At 47.9% G+C, this 13,072-nt stretch overlaps 4 protein-coding genes across 5 annotated transcripts in view; 3 read left to right on the plus strand and 1 right to left on the minus strand.

Annotated features, from left to right (window-relative positions):
- Positions 1-1,656: 1,656 nt before the first annotated feature.
- Positions 1,657-3,439, minus strand: FOXG_07696 (uncharacterized protein). The gene is made up of 2 exons (XM_018386293.1): positions 2,814-3,439; positions 1,657-2,759 (listed from the first exon to the last, which is right to left on the minus strand). Exons 1-2 carry the CDS (start codon positions 2,950-2,952, stop codon positions 2,146-2,148), a joined length of 753 nt encoding a protein of 250 aa, XP_018243433.1. The 5' UTR covers positions 2,953-3,439; the 3' UTR covers positions 1,657-2,145.
- A 47-nt stretch (positions 3,440-3,486) lies between these two features.
- Positions 3,487-5,328, plus strand: FOXG_07697 (allantoicase). The gene is made up of 2 exons (XM_018386294.1): positions 3,487-4,042; positions 4,103-5,328. Exons 1-2 carry the CDS (start codon positions 3,940-3,942, stop codon positions 5,080-5,082), a joined length of 1,083 nt encoding a protein of 360 aa, XP_018243434.1. The 5' UTR covers positions 3,487-3,939; the 3' UTR covers positions 5,083-5,328.
- Positions 5,329-5,441: 113 nt separating this feature from the next.
- On the plus strand, positions 5,442-10,304 carry FOXG_07698 (allantoicase). 2 transcript variants are annotated; one of them, XM_018386295.1, is made up of 4 exons: positions 5,442-5,831; positions 5,909-6,285; positions 6,334-6,732; positions 6,785-10,304. In XM_018386295.1, the coding sequence occupies exons 1-4, from the start codon at positions 5,681-5,683 to the stop codon at positions 8,300-8,302; spliced, it is 2,445 nt and encodes an 814-aa protein (XP_018243435.1). In that variant the 5' UTR covers positions 5,442-5,680; the 3' UTR covers positions 8,303-10,304. The 2 variants fall into 2 exon arrangements, with proteins under 2 accessions (XP_018243435.1, XP_018243436.1); XM_018386296.1 differs by having other exon boundaries at positions 5,909-6,732.
- A 2,212-nt stretch (positions 10,305-12,516) lies between these two features.
- The window catches only part of FOXG_07699 (uncharacterized protein), a gene marked incomplete at both ends in the record, with an annotated part of 3,235 nt that continues 2,679 nt past the window's right edge, over positions 12,517-13,072 (plus strand). The window contains one exon of the mRNA XM_018386297.1: positions 12,517-13,009. Within this exon, the coding sequence (XP_018243437.1) occupies positions 12,517-13,009 (493 nt within the window). The remainder of the gene's footprint in view (positions 13,010-13,072) is intronic.

Consider the following 13,072-nt stretch of genomic DNA (forward strand, 5'->3'; position numbering starts at 1 on the left):
TCGAGAAGTTCAACTAGCACGATGTCTATCCTGGTCTATCTTGGTTACCCTGGATTCACCAGCCCTTCGGATACCAACGCCATGACCGTTTTTCTGTCTAATGGATCCTTGCTCATGTTACTTTGAGCTTGGGGTCTAGTGGGATGTGGGTTATCGAATGACTTGAAGATTTTGTGTCCCAAACATGAAAAACCTGCCATACGTGCATGGATGATACATGGTTTCTTCATTCGAAGTATGCCCGTGGGTCGTGAGATCTCAGCCTTCACTGTGCCTCGCTTTCACCTTAGCTTTGCAATAGACCTTTTGGCATGATCTCTCCATGGAGTTAACCCCGTTATCAATACCTACCTTACCTAGGCAGGTAACTGAGTAGCTGCTTCACTTGGCTTTGTTGAGCCTTGCACTGAACGGTTCGGCTTCGGCTTCGGCGGAGTTGATATTTACCACAAATAGTAATGTAGTAATGCTATGAGAGACAATCAAAGAGATATGCACCTGCAATTGCATGTAGGTAACTGTGCCAGGACTAAGAAAGCTTATCGATTATTCACCGTCATAGTTGCGTTGTTAAGGGAATCTAACGATTTAGGTAAGTAAGGTAGCTAAGGAGGAGGCTCGGCACTTGAGCAATGAAATTGGCTGTCTATCGTATCATATTACATGCTATTTACAGCAACATACCTGGCATATAATAAAGGTAGCCGATATATATGCCAAATTTAGGGTATAGATTTCGGTTCACTAGCAACACGCACTGTAGTGTGTTTTATACCAGTATCTCTTGTATTGGGCACTTTGAGGAATGCCCAGACCACAGTCATAAGTCCGAATCATAAGGATGTGTAGGCTTAGTCGGAATTCGAATAGAACATACAGATATAATAAGGGTCAGATACGGCCTAAGAGTTTCCCGAGAACGAAATGTATTCTTAAAACTACTGTTTCTTATATGATGAGTCGCTTAGCTAGCAATTGTATATCTTGGGATTCTCTAATGTCTAGCTGCAATAACTGGGTATACCTGAGCTTTGTATCACCTCTTCTGTTATTGCGCAACCTCCCCGGCACATAATGATAGCAATGACTACTAACGAAATTCATCACCAAGGGGTATATCAGAATTACATAGTATGTACAAGTTTGTTCTCTGTCGTTATGCTGCTGCGCCAGAAACACCTTCGTTGACAGAAAATATTATTGTTTATCTCCCTCCAACGACTTCCACAAGACGGCAGAGCATCGGGCCTCTATCAATTAAGTAAATTATCCCTGTTTGAAGGAGGACATATCACTACAGGACCTGAGGGGTGGAAGAAAACACCGGACTTCAGTCTTATATAACAAGACTCCTGGACTGATTTAGGATATGTTTTCGTCTTAGATCCTGAGATTCCACTCTTTCCTGTATCTGATTAGAGACCTAAACCTCTCTCTGCCCCTACGAAAGAGAACCCCCTATTCCTGAAGTGGGATGGAGAAGATCATAAATTTATAGCATGCTCAAATGGAAGCTTTAAGTTGTCTGAAAAGTGTTTCGTCAGAGTGTTTTATGATAGATTATGTCTGATCATTGGATGTGTTCGGCTTCAGGTCTCGGTAATACAATATGACAGATGATATCACTCGAACAATAATTAAATACGAAAGATTGAGGTTATGCACATTTTGTACATTTGCACTGAAGAAAGGGCGAATCTATGACTAGGAGTCTTTGAATGGTCAATACGCAACACTGTAGCTTTTAAGGTCGGTACAACTCAGAAGTCGAGAACACGCAGTTGCTAATTTCGTCGCAAGATATATTTCCCATATCGCATCGTGAGACTGGTAAATTGATCAGATTGTATTAGTTAAGCGTCGATGCCTAATCAAAAAAAGCGAGAAAAAGAGAACTAGTATTAAACGTGATGAGATCTCACTCGCTGATAGCAGCGAGAGGCGCGACTTCTCCCAGCAAATTCCTCACATAATTGTGCCAGAGGCGCCGTACAAAAGCTTTCAGGACGGTTCCAAACACTGAGAACATACACCAGACGCCGTGTTCTAAGGTTGTATGCGAACTCATCGAACATGGGAGTATGACCTACAGATTCCATGCAATTGGGTTTCCAGCAGTGGTCAAGCGATATAGACCAAGGATGATCAAGTCGAGCCAGGACCTGGGAAGCCGAGCTTTTGCTTCTGAATCCGAGGCACAACACCCACCAAAGTGATAATAGCCAGTAAGAGCACGGCCCACAGCTTGATATTGAGTACATTATGGTTGTAGTCTGTCTCGACGGCACTAACGACGGTAGTCAAGAGCAGAACAAAGATGATATATCCACTCCAGCGATGATACTTCCAGACAGCCTTGGCATTATCCACGCCGCCATACAGGGCTGGGGTAGCCCACATGGTGAAACCAACACCATACTGGAGGAGAAGAACGATAGAAGTGATGACACCGAGATATCCATGGACAGAGTGAAAGTGGGGACCGTTGTTTGCAATCTTGTTATACTCGATGATGGTCACGCCAGCAACAAGGATCAAGAAGGCCACGAGGTTGAGACTGGCATGTACGCGCTGGCCGACGCGCTTCTGCTCTGCCGTATGAGTCGGCTGCAGACTTAGAACAGACTGAGCCAGGGTGAGAACCGCGAGAGATTGAAGGAGTGGGTGAGCTGAGAAGAGGATCAAAGGCTTAGAGAGGACGCTTGCCCAGATCAGAATAGTGAGCAGGACCACGCCTAGCTGAGCTACTATCCCAGTACCTGATACAATGTACAGTCAGCTATAAGTCGGTTGTGTATAAATTCGAGGCTTACCGAGAACGAGGTTCTTGATCAAGGGAACACCATCTTCTTGCGCAGCATCGCCAGGTCGACCAAGGAGAGGCTCAGTTTCTCTGGCTGACAAATCCTCGATTGGAGGGAATCGCTCCGGAACACCTGCAGCACTCGCCATTGTGAGCGAACTAACAGGAAGAGCTGTCTTCTGAGCGTGAGACTCAAGCTTTGTGTATACGATCTGCAAACGAAATAACAGGTAAAGAGGTGCCGAGTCGAACTCTATGGCCACTTGTTCACGTCCCGGGCTTAGCAACTGCGCATGCACTTGGAGGGTATTCGTAAATGCAGATAGATCACGTATGTAAGTGAGAAGTTTACAATGACAGAGATTCGTGTTTTCGTTTCGCTTCTATTTGCCATCACCGTTGACGTCAATGAGACGATCGAGCTTTGGCCAATCACAAGTCATCTTTTTGCAATAGCGCGGGGTAGAGCGACGGATACATCATGTAGCGCAGTAATCGCGTCAATGTCTAGGGTAAGGAAGAAGGAAATGAAACGGAACTGAAGGATTGGCAGATGATCTATGCATAAATTCGGCGTAATTATCTATTACTCGATATGATCGAGCAAGCAGCTTATGCTACTAGATTAGCTCTTCAACTATCGCCAAATTGACCCGCCACAAACGATGTTCTGGTTGGTCCATCGTCGCTTTAAAGGTCCCTGAAAAACGGCCGGACGGCTAAACGATACAATCCTCCACTCCCCCGAAGCCGGCGATGGGACGGCAATTGGCCAGACGGCCGGCGGCCAGCCGAAACCCCAGACTTATCTGCAGCTGCATCGCAATAAAGGCTGGAATTGGTGAAGGATCGTACGTAAGAGGATCATCAGATTGTTTGCAGTACCGAAACGTCCAATAGCAATAGGAGATCAGGCCAAAAACCCGGAAGCATTTGCCATGATCCAATATTAACGCCATATCAGTGGGCAGTTCGGAAGTGGCCGAGCTCCCCTTCTCCGACTAATAGAACAGATCATGGTTCTCAGCCGAAGGAAATAAGGCGATAAGACCGTTCTACAAAATTGTTCAACCCCCAAGTTCTGGAGAACTCTAGATCCGCATACTTTCATTCTACATTGTATAAACACATGCATCATGACTTCCATTGCTGACGAAATCGAATACAAGCTCGACAACGTCGAGGTCTCAAGGGTTCGTCCAGACGACATTAACAAGACTTTCCGTTCAACATGCATTGGTATGAACCTATATGTGCTCACTTACACTGACCCGTAGTAACAATGCTGAACAATTACAGATCTTATCTCCAGTGGTCTCGGTGGTAAAGTCCTTGGCTACTCTGACCAATGGTTCTGCGAGGCGTCCAACCTGTTGAACCCCAGAGCCCCGATTGCTCAGCCAGGTAAGATGGTCTTCACAGGTGCTTGGTATGATGGTTGGGAGACTCGACGACACAATCAGGAGCCATTTGACTACGCCATAATCAAGTTGGGCGTCGCCTCTGGCACGATTGAAGGAGTCGAGATCGACACAGCCTTCTTCAACGGAAACCATGCTCCTGCTATCTCTGTCGAGGGTATCTTCAGCCAAGATGACGACAAGGTTGTTTCATGGGGAGGAGGTCGAGGAGAATGGGAGACCATCCTCGGGATCCAAGAGTGTGGTGCTTCTCAGCGATTTGCCTGGAAGCTCAAGTCTCCTAGCCAAAAGGCATACACACATGTGAGGCTCAACATGTACCCCGATGGCGGTATCGCACGATTCCGTCTCTATGGGCACGCCGTCCCCGTCTTCCCTGAAGACAAGGATGTCATCTTTGATCTTGCTGCAGCTCAAAATGGCGGCATTGCTGTGTCGTGCAGCGACGAACACTTTGGAACCAAGGACAACCTTATCATCCCTGGCCGAGGAAAGGATATGGGCGATGGCTGGGAGACAAAGCGATCACGAGGAAAAGACCATACAGATTTCGCCATCATTAAGCTCGGTGCCCCTGGATATATCGAGAATTGGGTTGTTGACACTGCGCACTTTAGAGGCAACTATCCTCAAAAGGTCTCAATTGAAGGTTGCGAGTGGACAGGCCATGGCGATCCTGTCGCAGATGCCACAGCCTGGAGAGTCTTTGTACCCCCCAGCAAGACGGGGCCCGATCAGGAGCATGAGTTTGAGAGCGAAGAGAAAGAGAAGAAGGCCCTGGTAACTCACGTAAAGCTTATCATGATTCCTGATGGTGGAGTGAAGCGATTGCGGGCATTTGGCAAGCGAGCAGTTTAGGGTAGTTGACGGATGAACTTTGGATATGTTCGTGACGAATACATATGAAATTAATTAGCATAAGCTAAGATTGGGATGTATTAAAAGTCATCTTATTATTAGGTGGATATATCATCAATCTCAAACAATTCGCGTCTTATTTCACGCATCACAAACATTAGCTGCCATGTCTATGGATCATATCGGCTTTATTTGAAGCAGAGTCCTTATGAAATGCCGGATTGGGTACAAAACTATATCCAGTAATGCTGTGGCTGTACCTCTGTGACGACATGTGTAGTATGTGTCCTTGTAGGAGGTGATAATTAACGTTGGGCGGTATCTCTTAGCGGAGCTGCTCCAAAACCTAAGCGGAATGACGGTTTCTCCACGGCTTCATCAGGGACAAAGTGGGTAGGTTGCCCTCCACGACAACTCAGACGACATCAACACAAGCAACCAACTTCAGCTCCAACGATATCTCGATCCAACAACGCCTACTTATCCACAAAACAGTAGAGAACTAACAAGATTACTTTTCTTTATCGTCAAACCATCTCTTGCAAGATTCCATGAACCACGCGACGAATCTGAATCTGTCTCTGCCCCTCCCTCCGTCATGGATCTAGGGGACTCTATCAATCCCGAAGGACAGCCTGAGGAAAAGCCTCGCACTCTCCCTGCAGATCTACCCAGATCTCTCGATGACAGAAGGCATGTGCCCAACGAGCACCTCATCACCGAGACCGAGATGTACGATGGTTGGCAAGGTTCGTCGCATCGCCACTGCGCATTTGCATTTGCGCTTCTTGTATAACCCAACACGTCACTGACACATTCGTAACAGGCCAGTCCCAGTTCCTCACCACACCAGCTATAGCAAAGCCTCTTAACTTCGGCAACCTGTCGCTAAACGACCCCGAATACGAGGATGACATTACCAAAGGACCCAAAGACAGCGACACGCGATTAATGGAAATGCTGGCCGCCCAGGCAGCGCACCAAGCAGCTCCTGCTTTCGAGAACGAAGATGAGGTCGTGAATAGTGAAAGTCTTTCCGAGGCGGAGAAGAAGGAGAAACTACAAAAGGCCCTCAACATGGCTGCGAGTAACGGCGATGTCGACAGAATTCGAAAGCTTCTCAATGGGAAGGCAAAAGACTATCTTGATTTGGACGCTGAAGACGAGGATGGAACACCGCCACTTATCTATGCTAGCTGCTTTGTGGGTGAGCCGTCATATCTTGCACATACATCACTGACCTTCATTTAGGGCCATGAACCTGTTGTCCAAGCATTGATCGATGCGGGTGCCGACGTAAACAAACAAGACCGTAATCAATGGACAGCTCTAATGTGGGCCATGACAAATCGACACAAGGGTATTGCTAAACTACTCCTCGATAATAATGCCTCCTCCGACCAAAAGACCTCGTCAGGACGAACAGCATTCGACTTTGTTCCCCCGGATAGCGAGATGTCATTCTATCTCCACGACAATGGCTACAATATTGGAAGCGCCGGAACGGATGACTTTTACCGACCTGGGTTCTCCCAGGATAGGTTCGAGGAAGAGATGGCCGAGAATGAGATGCGAAGAAGGCTGATGATGGAGAGTGCTCGTGATCTCGAGGTTGACCTGGGAAACGTGGGTATGGATGACCAACCCGAGGTAGGGTCCAAATCAAAGTCGTGAAGAGCTGTTGGACTGACTGATAGTACAGCCTGTTGATGAGTTTGAGGAAGAGCAGCAAGAATTCGACTGGAATCGCTGCTTACATGATCAAATGTTTGTTTTTCAAGAACACGAACTTGAACGCATCCTTGATATCGTTATTACCAATATGACGCCGCAAAGATCACCGACACAGAAACCCGTGCCAGCCAACATGATATTCCTCAGCGCACGATATGCGCATTACCACTCAAGCCCCGAACTTCTGGAGCGACTCTTGGTGTCAGCTATGGATTACATCAATGACGTTGTTGAGAGGTGCCAATGGGACATGACTATTCTAGCCTTTTGGATCTCAAACGCCACCCTACTGCTTCACTACCTGAAGAAAGACCCTGGGCTTTTCGAGGCAACGGGTGAGTTCCAGGCGCAGCTGGCTGAATTGATAAATGAGATCTTTATTCTTATTGTGCGAGATGCTGAGCGACGTCTGGACAAGGTCTTGGACGTAGCCATGCTGGAACACGAGACTATTCCCGGATTCGAGGATATCACTTTCCAAAATGAGTGGAAGCTCTTCAAGCGAAAGAAAGAAGTCAAAGAGGAGCCACTAGAAAAGCGATTCAGACCACCATCACCGAAGCAGCGAGCAAAGCCAGCACCCCGAAACGTCACCTCACTTCTCTCCTCTACTCTATTTGTACTCGACCTTTACGATATCCACTCCGTGATTACTGCGCAAATCATTTCCCAGCTTATTTACTGGATTGGAGCAGAGCTCTTCAACCGCATTATGTCAAATCGAAAGTACTTGGCCAGAACAAAGGCCATGCAGATCCGCATGAATATCTCCATCCTAGAAGATTGGGCTCGGACGAATAACAGACAGGCAGAGCACTTTGAAGGAGGTGAAATGCGCTCTTCAGGGGAGTCAACAATGGACGCTGCTCGAAGACATCTGGCACCCGTAATTCAGCTGCTCCAATGGCTACAGTGCTTCTCATCACTTAATGGAGATGATATGGAGGCTCTGGTTATCACACTACAGCAGCTCAAGAGACTGAGTCCCCAGCAACTCATCCACTCAGCCAACCACTACAGGCCAGAAGTGGGCGAAAAGGGATTGCCAAAAAGTGCTATGAAATACTTGATCAATCTACAGAAAGAGGCGGCACTCAAGCGGGAGAGACGGCGGAGTGGTGTACCTTCACCACAAAAGTCAGGCCAGGACAGCACGCCAGTGACACCGGTAAAGGGCCGGTCAAACGGGAACAATCTCGCCACTCCCGGAAGTACTGCCAGTCCTCCAGAGGATGACTGGGACGAAGATGATGACATGCCAGAGCATCTGCTGCTGGATCCCGCCCTGATGTTGCCTTTCGTGCTGCCGTCGGTAACTGACATGCTTGTAACTTACGGCGCTGGACTTGGTGGAGTTAACCGTGAGCGAGAGCGCAAGTATATCCCCACAGTGCCACCGGAGTTTCTTGAGAAGTTAGAGGTGAGCGGCGGAACTAGGAAGGACCCCATGTTCGGCGAAGCAGATTGGGAGAATGAAGAAGTTTGAGGAAGTGACACTAAGGACGTCAAGAATGCACGACCAAACCGGCAGACAGCGAGACTCGACCTGGAAGATCCAATGATGGGGGAGGGCTGCTTCTGAGACTCTTTTGCGTAAGCAGCGAGGTCTCTCGCCGTTGATATTAAGGACTCAGTGATAGAACGTGGACGTCAAGGAGCATCCCACGGGCCAGATTTGGCGAGTTAAGCCAGTGATGGCAGAGACAACGGAAAGCCTCCTATGCAACCTGTAAGGGGCAAAAAGCCCTGAGTGACGGGAGAAACCCCATGGTGACGGACGCGCATCCACTGCCACGTTCTCAACGCGTTGAAAGACTATCACCAGACGGTGGAGCATTTGGCAAACGGCCAATCCTACACAGTTTCCAGAGCAGAAGAGGCAAAATGGAATATGTATTCATTTGTGATTCAAGCACGAGCGAGGTTGTAAAGTTCAGCATATGGCAAATGGAGTCGTGGAAGGAGAATCTAAAAACCTGATGTTTTGCCAATTCTTGGTTGCTTTTTGCTACCATGATCCGTCCATGAGAGACATGTGCCAGCCCTCTCAGGTCTCCCGTTTACCAGCCACCTGATCGAACGGTGACTGTTTGACTCATCAGACTTGTGGTTGCAGAGCAAGCTTCAAGCTTTGTGGGCCAAATGCGCCGTACTCCAGCCTAGCAAGGGTTACGTATCCACTTCAGAACAACGCGGCGTTGTCTTTTGCTGCATGCACTCAACCGTTGGCAGTTTGGATGTAGGCTAGATGATACTTCTTTTCTCTTTCAGCCAATAGTGCGTTGTTTGTGTGCCCTACCTGTCCCAGAGCAGTCCTCAATAAGCGTTTGTTGCTTGTTCATCTGGTTTTTCCGTCACCTTGCCAGCCTCGAAAATTCACAGAAGCGGCGCAGGAAAAAGACGATAAAAAATGTCCTTTACCGCTATTCGCTGCTGTCTCCCGCCTCATCGTCAGGAGAAGGGAAAAGGAAAGAAGTCCCCACTAACCACGCGGTAGACGGATCAACGTGGAGGAAAATGCAGCAGCAAGGGGTTGCCCGATGAGTTGGCATCGACAGACTAGGACATGGGCCTAGGGCGGTGACAGCTACAGTTGCAGCGTTCAAAGGAGCCATTCCATGGGCAGAACGTGGACTCTCTACGGCCCCGTGACCCGGCCGGGACGGAAGGGTATGTGCAGCCTTCCCGGTGTCACTTACGATATTTCCTCCTTTTTGTTTTCATTATTATGCAGGCTCCCTATAAGCCAAACGAGGAGAATCTCGTCTGTTCGATGTTGCCTTAGCCGGCTTAACACCAAAGGAGGACAAAGTCCGATCCCTGCATGTATCCCAGCATAAAAATGTCCCTAGGTTCGGGAGCGGGTAGATCTTCCCAGGGCAGATGGATATCACACGGATCGCTCTGTAAAGATTCACGATAATCATGTGAAGACTGAGACAATTTCCAATTTTGCTTTTTCGTCTTTGCCAATATAGGTTTTCCTGCTCTTGCTGGGAAAACGAAAAGAAGCAATTCGATAGTACTGAATTTCGTGGTGCTTCATGTAAGGGAGAGTTAAGTTCCGTGGTGGGCCTTGGTTAAGAATGTGATAGAGTGTAAGAGCTCGCATAAAAAGGTCTCAATTAAACACAGCCTATCGGGAGATCATCATCTGAGTTTGACCCAGAGCTAGAGAGCCACTAACTCAGTAGTCGTAAACTCATAATTATTTCAAGAAGAGGGTTTGGTTTCAATTGTAAAATTAAAGGAGTAGGTGTCAGGACTAAAGATGAACGAGTGCTTATTTGCTCATCAGTACTCCGTATAAGCACGCAAAACTCATGGTGACGAAGTGATTATGATACGCATAGAGGAAAAACAGAGTTTGATACGCGTTCTCGTGTAATGAAAATTAGTGGCGGTAACGTTAAGGCTCCGGGAGGGCTGCAAAGTTGATTGTGTAGCTGATCTAAAAAAGGCGATTGCGTGGTTTACTTGCATAGTAATACGCTCTAACTCAATCACACTAGGACGTGTGATCAAAGTTCTGTCTTTGTTTTGAGGCTGTTGTAAAGGAGTCTCGGCTTCGGCTAAGTGACTGAAGGCTGAGGCGCTATTAGATGTGTTCCAGAATAATTGACTGTCGTTGAATCAATGGATTGGAGCGGAAAAGAAACACGTAATTGGAGAGTACGAGGCTGCTGTGAGACCAGGTTATCCCTTCCCGTACAGAGTTACTGTCTTATTCCTCGCTCAATGCCATGTGATGCTGTGTGCTGTATGCTGTGTTGAGCGATGAATGGCCATCGTTTGGTGTCTGGTCGCGGGTACCTTGCAGACCCTACCTCTTCTGGGCGGCCCTATCGCTAATCCTGGTCGGTATGGATGACTCTGACCTTGGGTATCGATTGGATCATTGTGATAGCTCACAGAGGCCCAATAAACTCGCCCCGAAACCTGTTGCGGCATGGTTGGAAGAGATGCTGGTTGGCAGAAGAAGTCGCTCTCTGAATGGTTGAGGAAGAGAGGTTAGAGAGGTGAGACTCGAGGTTTATCTGTCCGTGCTGTGCTTGTCTTTGTCTTTGACTGGGGGCATGTCTTAGTGATCCCCTGCTTCAGGAATGCAAACGCTTTGGAGGCACTTTTGGACTGTTCAGCGTACAGCTTATAGATCGTGATAAGAATTAAAGGACTCGTCGCCATCGCCGTTTGGTGTCTTGCTTGCAGCAGCCTCCAAACTCTATACCCTGGTTCATAATGAGGTACATCCGGCTGTAGAGGTTGTCACCATGCTTAAAACCAGATTGTATGTATATTTTCTGTTGGGTCTTCATCTTTGGAGGCTGCCAACATTTTCTTTGTGCCTGAAGAGCGAGGAGGGTGGTATGGCAGTAAAAAGGGTTACATGGGATTCATGCAATTCGCCGGCCATTCATCAATGCCTCACCTGAGCCTTTCCGAGTGCCTTTTTCTTCCTGCGCCCATGACTAACCATGCGTTGATGTGTTGTATTCCGGCCGGTCACGGTCATTTATCTGTGATTACCTGATGGTCAACCTCCGACATTTCGACCTGTACGTGGTTAGCCGGATGTAAGTGCGGTGTGGATTCGCCCAACCCACACGTCAACCACATCGAGCCATTGAGTTTTCACCGTCTCGACTCGCTTCGTTTGCCTTGCCTTAGCTCTATCCTCGATACCCCATAACTCAAGTTACTTACCGCATGTAGCGGGCGGGTTCTTGCCGTAGCCAACGGAAAACCGTGGAGTCGGTGGGATGATGTGGCTGTCAGTAAATGGACCAAAGAAAAAAAAGAAGAGTGAAAAAGTCAGGTTTTGTTTATCTTTTTCTCGGTTGTTGTTGCATTGTCGATGAGTCGGTCTAGCAAGACTAGTCGTCAGTAGTAGAATTGATATGGTGTATAAGGAACGCACTCCATCTCCATCTTGAGATCGATTCGCCTCGCTTGGCTTCCCCATTGCTTGCTTGATCATTCTCGTGAGGCCGTGATCTGTGCCTTCCATCAACCGCACTGCATCTCACTCTACATCAACCATTGTTTCCACCTGCACACGACTTTACGACCTTGTCTCACGACCAATATTTGAAGAAAATTCAAAACACGGGACATTTCAGTTTCGATCAATGTTGTGCCAACCTTTCGAGTTTTCGCTACAGAACGATCCTTGACCATTTCTTTGCATGCCCGCAACCTTCAACTTGACATCCGCGAGATTACATTGTCTCATTCAAGTCTAAGACCTGGGCGACTCGACTCGACTCAATTCAATTCTGATCGACCTAGTTTCGATAGATTTAAGTTCCAGTTCAGTTCAGTCCGCATTTTGGCGCTTATTTTCGAGTCTCCCTTGATAAGACTCTCCCTTGGGTCCCCCCGGATTCTCGACTTTGCCGCGACTGTCTATAACACCAGCTTACGGCCCTCTCCCTTTCTTCAGCTTGCTCTTAAACTCCTCACCTGAGCTATTGGGTCTGGTCTTGGGTGTGCTCGATCCCCAGAATTAGCATTGCTCCCTTGCATTTGCTACTCATCCAGCCAACCTGCTGGGGTCTTACTTACAAACAAGCTTCTATTTACACGAACAGATCACCACCTTGTCGACACCAACCAGTCACACTGGTAGTTGGTTCGAGGTCTTTAAAACTTACATCATTCTCGTCGTTGGTTCCTTTGTTCAATTCACAAAATAGCGCCATGTTGCCATCCAAATTTGGGAGTGTGCGGCAGAAGCAGCCTGAACGCCGAACCAGTTTACGACTTGATCCCAGCATAGTGGCTTTGCGATACGAGAAGACAATACCAGCAGAACCTCCGATTCTCATTGTCTCACGAGACCCTACTCGGCTCTCACGTCGTCCTTCGTCTTCTTCGGCATCATCTCACAGCTCCCGCCACCGTCCTATTGTGATTGTACCTCCTGGTATTGTTGCACCACCTGCCGAGGAGCACCCGGCCCTCCGAGGCTCATCATCATCGTCATCATCATCATCAACACCAACTCTCAGGACTTCTCCCGTGTCAGTGGAAGAGTGGAAGCGTGATTCTGGGGTTGCTAGAAACAAATCTACTTCAACAATTCACGAAGAAGAGGACGAAGATGGCCACTCGGAACCCGAATGCAAAAACAAGATTCCTGCAGTGGAATCAAACGCATCATCACTGGTATTATCCGTCATGCCGCAGCCCAGTACGACAACGCAGCGAGACGAATATTAAGAGGACGACGAGCACCGCGATCTCAAGGATGATC

Source organism: Fusarium oxysporum, chromosome 4 (genome assembly GCF_000149955.1).
Source record: "Fusarium oxysporum f. sp. lycopersici 4287 chromosome 4, whole genome shotgun sequence".
NCBI classification, from domain to species: domain Eukaryota; kingdom Fungi; phylum Ascomycota; class Sordariomycetes; order Hypocreales; family Nectriaceae; genus Fusarium; species Fusarium oxysporum.